We start from the raw sequence: 9,736 nt of genomic DNA, 5'->3' as shown, positions 1-9,736 counted from the left end.
AATCAAGCTTCAAAACATTACTACAGGAACCAACACTTTGTCCAACAGCACATAGTTTCACCTTTTAAGTTGTATGAACTGAGTTTTCTTGGCCAATTGGGGGCAGCGGATCGAGCTGAAAACACAACATTGATCTATATTATAAGTTTGATGTGGCAAACGTGGTAGCAAACAGTAGCATATTTACACATCCAGCAAACACAGATCGTTATCATTCATTACCAGCCACGACAGCGTTGGCTGGTATTGTTTTCACCTTGTAAGTCTTTGCGTGCCACCATGGCAAAATGTGGTCCTGGTGGCACCCACTGTAGCAGGAAGTACCAGAGTTTAGTACTTTGGCAGATGTTAATGTATCTGTGGACTGATTTTGTCATCGTGAAAGCATAGCAACCGCGCACAATACAGTCACGAACCTTTACAGTGTAGAAATGACGGTGAAGGTTCAAAGATGGGTGTGGTACGACCCATGAGTAGTGAGTACTCTTGTACAATGTAGTAATAATTACTGAGTGCTCATGGGTTTGGAACTTCAACCTGTTGACGTACGTGGCAGATGGTGTGGTCTCCAGTTTGGAACAGTGTTTGTGTCTCTGATGAATGTAAGTCTGGTACTCACTAGCTCTGTTTTGCTCTCCACCGAGTTCTGACAGAAGCATCTGGCTCTCTCACTGCTAAATGCTCCACTTTGTTCACCAGCTAATCACTAACTTTTATTGCCTGTTGATTGGTGCCAAGCAGGCAGCGTACAGTGGGTTGGTCAGAGCTTTCTCATTGAAAACAGCTCCCTGCTGTGTGCGAAAAAAAATACAAAATAAATAAAATATATATACTAGTGCAGCTTTAAACATTAAGCTATCAATAAAACTATTTGGAATTCAAGATACTAGTTTCATTCTAGGATATGTATGATTTAAAATTCAATTTTTAAATTAATTTACAGAAAAGCTTATTTTGCAACCAAAGTGTAAATGTGATCTTTATCTTCAAGCCTCAATCTTCAGAAATGCAAATTGAAGTAACAAAATTTTAAATGACATTTATGCTTTGTCAATAAACACATTCAAAGTAAACAATAAAAGTTAACAAAGTTTATTACACATTTATATACAAACAACCCTGCAAGGCACACCTTTGTTTAAATAAGAATATACAATACATTTTATTGTTGAAAGCAAACAAGTTTTAGTTTTGAAATATATATTAATACAAGATTGTTTAGTGTTGGACAGAGAGAGAAGGCCCCAAGTTGTGGATATTCAGTTGACACAAATAATAAAGAAAAAAGATCAAACACTTTGACATCTTTCATCTTGTATTTGAGTTAACATATTTAAATGTTGAACATAGTGTAAAATGAACAATCAGTGCTTTCTGATGAAGCCTGTTTTCCTGTCTGGTAACTAAATTACAAAAAAAACACACTTAGCACTATAAAACTGGCTTATTTCAGAGCTAGACTCAGTATTTTACTTGGAAGCTTATCAGTACAGAAGTAGCTTAGTTGGACCGGCACCATCTCAGCCAACTGTTTGTCATCTATCAATAAATGATGATGTGACAACCACCAAGAACACAATAGCTCATATTTTGTTCACATGGGCTGAAATCAAATGAAACTGCTGTGTCACACTGCCTCACTAAAGCCTTCCAGATTAAAGGTAAGTGTCTTTTTGTTAGGAAAATTACAAGTTTTTTATCTAATTTATTGTTTAAATTAAAACACAATTTTGAAAAAAGCCTTTTATAATATTATACTCTGTTAGTCCTCTCTCTTTGTTAGGCCATGGATTATAAGCATGCTTAAAATAGGGGACAGAAACAGAAGAATATAAAATAAGAAGTTGTTCAGCTGCAATGAAAAATTTGATTTGCCACTTGGGAGCTGTCTAAACAACAAGCATGTAGCTTCTTTCATTAACATTCAGGGTAAAGGCAACTTAAATCTCCACATAAACAGCATATCGCCGTAGCAGTATTCTGTACATTGTTCAGTACAGACTATTGATCATGCAGTGATCAGTCATGTCATCCTGTCACTCCAATGAAGCAGCTGCCTTCAGAAAAAAATGTTTGTCCAACATCAAATCAGGACATTTGTGAAATAAATTTTTTATGACTGCTCATGAAGCAAAGATTGGGAGATGAAAGGATGCTCATGACAAAGGCCTGTCGTGACTCATCTAACAAGACAAAACAATGGGGGGAAAAAAAAAAAAAAAAAATTAAAGGTTGGGACTTCAAGCTTAGAAACATTAAGATGCAAGCTGTCATAATCACACAGTTTGCTATCACAAAGTCTCATCACTTACAGTGACAGATTTAACAGATGTCAGATCCCTTTAAGTGGCCGCTGGCTTATGCCATCTGTAAATGCCTCACTTTACCTTACAACTACAAGTCCATCATAGGTCCATCAATGCTGCAGTTTTCTCTTCGTTCCACTACAAAGACCAGGAGATACTTGACCAGAGGTGATCATTTTAGAGGTCTAGGAAATCTGAAAAGAAAGGGTTAGTGAGCATCTTTTCCTGGGCCCCATTCTCTGGTGTGTTTCAGTCTTCTGGGCTGCGTGTTTTATTGAATATTCCTACTGGTGGTGTTCTGGATGGTTGGCCGTTATCATGCCAGGAGGCCAAGTCGCTTGACTTTCGCAGATAGGAAAGAGTGGATGATGAAGACTATGGTCTTAGGGCAACAGTGGAGGTCCAGCTGCTGAAAGAACAGAGACATAGGGAGCAGGGAAAAGAAAAGAGAAAGTAGACAGAGGAATGAAATTAGTTTTGTAATATAAACCTCTCATTTTGTATAAACATATTTGCATACCGATAATAATTTCCAAATATGAATATATATACAAAGCAAACAGGTCAATACATTTAAATAGTGTTAAAATAGATTTTCAAACATCAGTATGTTTCATTTTTGACCTTGGGAATATAGTTTAACAAAATAATCTTAACACAAGGTCCACTTACTAGATTTTTCCAGTAGGTGCAACCACATTTTACAGTCTTCATCAGCAGATGGAGTTTACTCATTTGTCATGGAGATACCTCATTTCCTTGACAACTGGGCAAACTCCATTTTCTGCTTTAAGCTAATTTTGGCATATTCAGTATAACAGCTCAAATTCATGGCGGTGATAATTTAACAATATTAAAAGTGCTACATACTGAGAAAGTTCAATAGAAAATAGTTGCTTACAATCTCAGCCTCGGGGCCTCCAAAGTCAAGGAACATCATGCGAACTCCATCGTCTGAGGACATTCTTAGGCGCTCAAAGGGCTGCTGAAGGAGAATGCTTTTCCTAACACCCATCTCTTCTGTGAACAATGTGAAACCCTCATCGATGTGCACTCCCAGGGTACACTCCTTCCCATTCCAACTACAGGCTGCCCGGGTAGAAAAAACACAGGGGTTACACAGAGGCAGCACAAAGAAGTAACAGTGTAACAGTGGCCAGCCGGAGTTGTTCGCAAATAAATCCAGATTTATGCTGCATATTGTTTATGTGAGCTCAGTGTTACAGTATTGATACAGAGCCCAGAATTCTTGGCCGTATCCTATGAATGTGATATCTTAATGCACTGAGAGGGTAAAAAATGGATTCAGATCATGCTTATTGTTAAGAAAAGAGAATAGGTCTAAATCTTAGTTAAATGGAACACTCATCCTAATTCTGATACTGAAATTAAACCATTCTAGATTATTGAAGAAAATCTTTGCACCACCTCATGCTACCAGCAGAGGGCATTGTATATGTACATTACTAGGAACTGGTGGCTGTCTCACAAAGCCAGACTACTAAATTTCCTGAACTAATTTTACTGAATAAAATGCAGAATCTGGATCATGGAAGTAAAAAGAGCTGTTGTATGTTTTACTCAGTGCAGACAGGGGCTTATAAAACACGCGGCTATATTGAAACAAAAACATGTTTTGTCTCCTCTCAAGCTCTTCATAAAAATCTATTACCAAAGCTACTAAAGCCCACTTCAAATCTTTTATACACATGCAGCCAGAAGAAATCTGCAGAGATTGAGGACATTGTGAAAAAGAATACAGTCCCTAAATCATTGTGTAAAGAACAATAAATCATAACTTCTAATTCTGCTTTGTGAGACAGGCCCATATTATGTATTGAAATGTTTGTATGTGTCTGCTGAACAGAAACCAACAGCCCAAGCTGTAATTGTTTGCATGAAAACAATGAGGTATATTCATAGATATAATTGAAGAGTTTTTGTTATAGAAGGAGAAATCAGCATCTTGTAATTCTCATCAGATCCAAATTGTTAATATAGGCATTTTGTACAACATTACTCTTGGAAACAAATATCTAACAGTGACATAAAACATTAACAACAGCTAAGGTTTACTTGTCTACCATTAGTCAGTGTAAAAGACCTGTCAATCAATTTGAGAGTGGCAGCAGACTCCAGACTCTGCCTTTTGGTAGTGGGACTACTCTATTCATATTTAGATCATGGCATTTTTGGTGATATATAAAATGTTTTTTGTAAGCATTCTCTTTTGGAGGAATGTTATACAGAAATATAAAAGAAACAATGTTCTGCCTACATAATATTTACTTAATTTATTTATTTTTTGGTTATTACAGATTAATAATGCTTAGAACATAATGTGCTTTTGTTTCTGATTCTCATCATACACTCAAAGGACCTTGCTCTGAATTCCAATTAGAGTTAGTCACTGTAACAACAACAACTGCATTGTTGGCATCTCAATGGAATCTTCTCTTGTGTACTATAACATATGACTGAATGGTTATTATGTCGCAGAAAAAATTTAGTGAATTCATCAAAAGTAACTTGCAGGACCAAGAGCAGACAATTTTTTTTTTAACCAGAGCTGACCTCAGTGGCAGTGAAACCTTGAATCCTGGTTTTGCCATCTTCAACAACAGCAACAACTACAACTAAAACACTCAAAGAAGACCAAACATTATTTCTGGCCAATCCCTTGGATCCTATCAGTTCAGAACAAATTTTGAATTTTCTACATGTAGGTAGAGGGACTGTGCCACAAGCATAAAGAGAGAACTGGAAGTCAAAGAATCTCTGTATCTGTACCCGTGGTGACCTCCTTGATGAGCTCAGCAGCATTGTGGCAGCCTTCCACCAGCAGATGAGTCCAGGTGGACAGCTCCTTGGCAGAATCCACCCTGAAGACGTGGGTCTCCACGCCTTGCTTGGTGCCTGAACGCAGGCCAAATGACAGCTCAGAGTCCAGGAGAGGAGAACTTTTTCCTGGGCCAGAGTGGACCAGTCTAAAGGAAAGAGAAAGTATGAGTAAAACATGGATGAGATGAGTCCACAGGAGAGAAAGAAGGGAGGAAAAACAAATGACTCATAAGTTCTGGCTCTACTAATGTCTTCCAAATGAATGTGATGATATATGGCAAAATGCCCAACAGTTTGGTTATGGAAAGAGTAAGCACATGCTCTTTGACTGGCCCAAAATAAGCCATAGGAAGCTCTGTTAACTCAAAACTGGGCTGGAGGACAGATCTGTTACGTTTATGAAATGCCAAGTGGATGTTTGCATTATGTGAATGTGTTTTACCAAAACACAGAGACAAGCAGAGAGACCACAAGTGTGTTAGTGTCTACCACTAAATGCGGTGTATTTGTGTATATGAAGACATTTGTGCATGTGAACCTGGTAGTGATGAGCGGGTGACTCTTGGTGGGGCTGCTGAGGCTCTCTTTGCTTTCAGGCAAGGAGGGATACAGGAACAGGTCTCTGTCAGTCAACAAAGCCAGTACTGGTCTTTCTGGACCCTGAGCCACCTGCATTTTGTAACAAAATTGAAGAAATCATTTAAACTCACTCATTTACGAAGATCATACATGGCACATTTATGACAGTCAATAAGTGCCAGTGTATACACTATCAGCTGGATCCAGTCAAAAATCTGGAATCAGGTAGCTGACATGACCATACATTGACCTGTGTATGTGCATGTGCTCTGTGCATGTGCTCTTTGCGTTTCCGTGTTGCTGTATGTTCTTAAGGAAATACAAATGTACTGTTCAACAGGGTGGAAAACTGTTTATAGCAAGACCCTAAACAGGCACAAAAGTATGTAACATATTGAACAAATCATAACAGAACAACATCAAAATACTAAAAACAGGATTTAAAAATACATAACAAATACTGTGTAGCAGGTTTTGCAGTATATCCCATGTACAGCTGTCTTCTTGCATACCTGCTCTGTAATCCATCCCAGATGTTTCACCTCCATGCCAGGCTTCATGCTCTTGATCTCCTCCTTCACTCGTGGCAAAAGGTTGGCAGCACCAGCCTGGATGCCGTTGTACCAGGACTGGGCCATGGCTGGGTCTTTTGCCCGCAGGAACACAGAGTTTTTTCTGTTGGATGAAATCACCTCGAAATACCTGGCAGATGAGATGAGAGGGAGAGAGAGCGGAGCAATCAGGGAGACAAAAAGGAGGTTGGAAAAAGGGCGGTTAGAGAAATAAAAGACACATGGGAAAAGAGAGAAGAGCTTGAGGGTGAAGAGCAGGTTTCAGATATTAACAAAGAGAATATATGAGCAAGATGTCTCTCAAGAAGTAGAAGTCCCTTTTACAGTATTCTCTCTAAACCACTTTCTTATTTTCAGGTTTAGGTATGTCCGCTTTTTTTTTTTTTTTGTACTGTAAACCATATATTACGTAAAGTAGTACATTTCTCACATATAGTACCTGTTTTCTGTGTCCGGGGGGCACTGTTTTCGTGACACCTGACACATCTTCAGCGGGATGCTGCGGGGTTCCTTTACCTCAGCAGGGGAGAGCTCAGTGCCCCTCTGAGGTGTGGAGGGGGGAGAGTCCCATGGGAGGCCAGCCCCAGGGGACCCTGAGCTTTTAAAGAAGGCCGACATCTCCTTGATGTATTTCACTGAGGCAGAGTGAGTGTGTGAGAGAGAATTAGATAAGGAGGAAAGGCAGACGAGGAAAGAAGAGGGAGAGAAAAGGAATTTGGGATATGAATATGGAGCCTCCAGCTTCAGAGATGAGTTGAAAACTGTAGCAGCACATTAGAACAGCTTCAAAAAAGATGTAGAAATCCGTCTGTAATGAATTCTCTATCACTTTGCTGATTTCTCAGCTATTGTACAAAGCCTATCATGCTTCTTTATGAAGAAAAAAAACATTTCCTATCATGGCAAATACAACCAGGTGTATTGTGTATTCTATTCTTGAAAAAGTAAAACACCCGTATCACCATCATCGTATGATTTACTAAAATAAAAACAACTATTGTTCATTTTTATGATTTAGTGAACGTAAGAGTTTTTTTTCTTTTTGTATTTTTCGTTGCATGTGGGTTATTCTGGCATGGTGGGCATATCTTAAGCAGCAGCAGGAGGCCGAGAGTGGATGTGATTCCCTCCAGCTGTGCTTGGTCACCCAGTGCACAGCTGGAGGTGTTGGTAATTCACAACCTAAATTCTAATTATCTTAAAATTTCAAAATTTTCAGATTTGTAATTATAAACTAATTATATAGTTTTAAAATTGTTTTAATTTGTATACGCACGATTGAATTTGACTCATTTTTCAATAATTATCAGGGGTCAGTAAAGGTATTTGTGTTGTCATGCCGCTATGAGTCAGTTTGGTCAATGTGACTATCAGTATTGAGTGTTACTGTACTGTATGACTGACAGTAAAAAAGAGGTATCTGTATATCCATAATTACAGGGGACAGGAGTCTTCAGAGCACATTAAAACACTGTGCTTGTTCCAAAAAATGTGTGCTGATAGAACCCTTCATCTATAAATTACACTATGCAGAAGTGTAGTTAGACCATTTTTCCTATGTGAAAGTTTTGTCCTCCCGTGGGTATATATTTTTATCTAATATTTATTTTATGAAGTTGATGTAATTTAAAAAATAATTGTTTCATTTGTTTCCACATAACTACAGCAGTCCTGTATTATTTCATTGTAATTAAAAAAAAAAATTGTTAGCCAATAACTTTTTACAAGATCTTCATATTTACAAAATTGCTGCCCCTTGGGTTCGAGACTTAAAATTTTGTTTCATCGTAATGACATAATATCCTGTAACCAAATGGACCATAATTTTAAAAAACGGACCATTTTGGGGGGCTTTGGAAGTGGTACAAAATTAATTATGATTATGGCCTACTCTGTGTTTTTAAAAAAAAAGTTTTACCACTCACACGCCTACGTACATACCCCTACACACACACCCACACACACTCACACACACAAAAACACATGGCCTCAGCTCCAGTCCAGTAGGCTGTGGTATGGGTTTGGCAGAGATAGCCTCTGCAGGAGTAAAAATAGCCCAGAGGACATGGCAAGGCATGAGGCTGAAGGCTGAAGGTAGAGCTCTGGTTTCAGTGGGGAAGTGTGAAGTGCTCTCCTTGCACAGTGCAAGAGGCATGCAGCCAGAGGGTAAGTAGAAGAGCAGCACAGGACAACAGGAGTGAGAGAGGGGGCTTCCACCATTCCCAAAATATAAGCCCAGCCGAACAGCCCACCAAACATAAAACAGAAGAAGAGACATTCACTGTAAAGCTGCTTTTGGACATTTAATCCACAACACTGTTTCATTTGCCAGTTCAAGTAATGCCTTTTAGCTTTCACACATGCAAAAGTCTGTTGCTGAAAAGTTTCATGTTGACTCCGATCAAAAGTATATGACTGCTACAGATGCAAATTTCAATCGAATGGTATCTAGCACATGAGAGCAGGCATCGCAGGAAGTTATGTATGATGATCAAGGCGAGAGATTGTTCATTTGTTATCAAATTTCAGCGTCAGACCAAGCTATCTCCAGCCATTTTTATAAAAGTAATGCTCCCCTTTGGCTTGCAAAAGTTTCTTTTCAGACTAATTTGCCACTTCAGAATCTTTTTTGTGATCACTTTTCCCATCTTCTGTGACTGGTTCCAATGCTATTTGCAGAAACATTTAAGAACATTTAGGAACATAAAAACTGTTTTCTTTAAATGGCAAAGAAAATCCATTTATTCACATGACAGCAATGTTCAAAAAGTGGCAGAAATGTTATGTGGTCCTAAGTAACCAAATTGCCAGAGAATTGTTTACGGAAAAAATGACTCAGGTTCTTTTTCAAAAAGGATTCCAACATTTAAAACTGGAAGAGCGTTTAGGGATTACAGAGCATGTCTGCAAGGGGCTTAAGTTGCTGTGGAAAAGGGCATGACCTAAATGCTGAAAACTATAAACATGCAGTGACTCCTCTGACTCAGCACAAAGTTCATTGTATTCCTGTCTGCATCTCCTTTCTTCTCAAAATTCTTATTCTCCCCGAATAATATTGACCTGGATCTATAATCTGTGATCTTTCCCTCTATCCCTCTTTTCAGACATGAGGTCAGTTCATTTTCAGTTTCAGGAAGGGGATTGTTTCAATATTTCAAAGCTAAAAATCTCTCGCCATTAAAGGTTTTCTCTCAAATCTATAAACAATCACTGGAGAGATTGACTCTTTTTCCCCATTTTGGATTGATAGCCTTGAAAATGTCTGCCTCACATACTCTCTCCTTCTCCCTGTCTCTCTCTCTGTTACACACACTCACTCACTCTTTGCTTCTTTAACAGCATCCTTTTCATGTGTGGTCTTCCAGTATTGTTTCCTGGAACACACATTTACGACACACAAACAGTATGGGCTTAATGCAAACACTTGCTCACACACTT

At 38.6% G+C, this 9,736-nt stretch overlaps 1 protein-coding gene across 3 annotated transcripts in view; it reads right to left on the bottom strand.

Moving 5' to 3' along the window:
• Nucleotides 1–1,106: 1,106 nt before the first annotated feature.
• Nucleotides 1,107–9,736, bottom strand: part of snta1 (syntrophin, alpha 1) — a 31,440-nt gene continuing 22,810 nt past the window's right edge. Inside the window, exons 3-9 of one of the 3 annotated variants that reach the window (XM_040116539.1) lie at nt 6,738–6,933; nt 6,239–6,428; nt 5,686–5,816; nt 5,097–5,293; nt 3,208–3,395; nt 2,595–2,715; nt 1,107–2,500 (exon numbers count right to left, since the gene is read on the bottom strand). In XM_040116539.1, coding sequence (XP_039972473.1) covers nt 2,623–2,715; nt 3,208–3,395; nt 5,097–5,293; nt 5,686–5,816; nt 6,239–6,428; nt 6,738–6,933 — 995 coding nt within the window. In that variant the 3' untranslated portion in view covers nt 1,107–2,500; nt 2,595–2,622. Of the gene's footprint in view, nt 2,716–3,207; nt 3,396–5,096; nt 5,294–5,685; nt 5,817–6,238; nt 6,429–6,737; nt 6,934–9,736 lie in introns of all 3 variants that reach the window. The other 2 variants (XM_040116538.1, XM_040116541.1) reach the window with 2 other exon arrangements.

This window comes from Xiphias gladius, chromosome 21 (assembly GCF_016859285.1).
Source record: "Xiphias gladius isolate SHS-SW01 ecotype Sanya breed wild chromosome 21, ASM1685928v1, whole genome shotgun sequence".
Classification (NCBI taxonomy): Eukaryota; Metazoa; Chordata; class Actinopteri; order Istiophoriformes; family Xiphiidae; genus Xiphias; species Xiphias gladius.
Note: the sequence above shows the minus strand (reverse complement) of the source record. Positions and strands in the feature narration are given on the sequence as shown.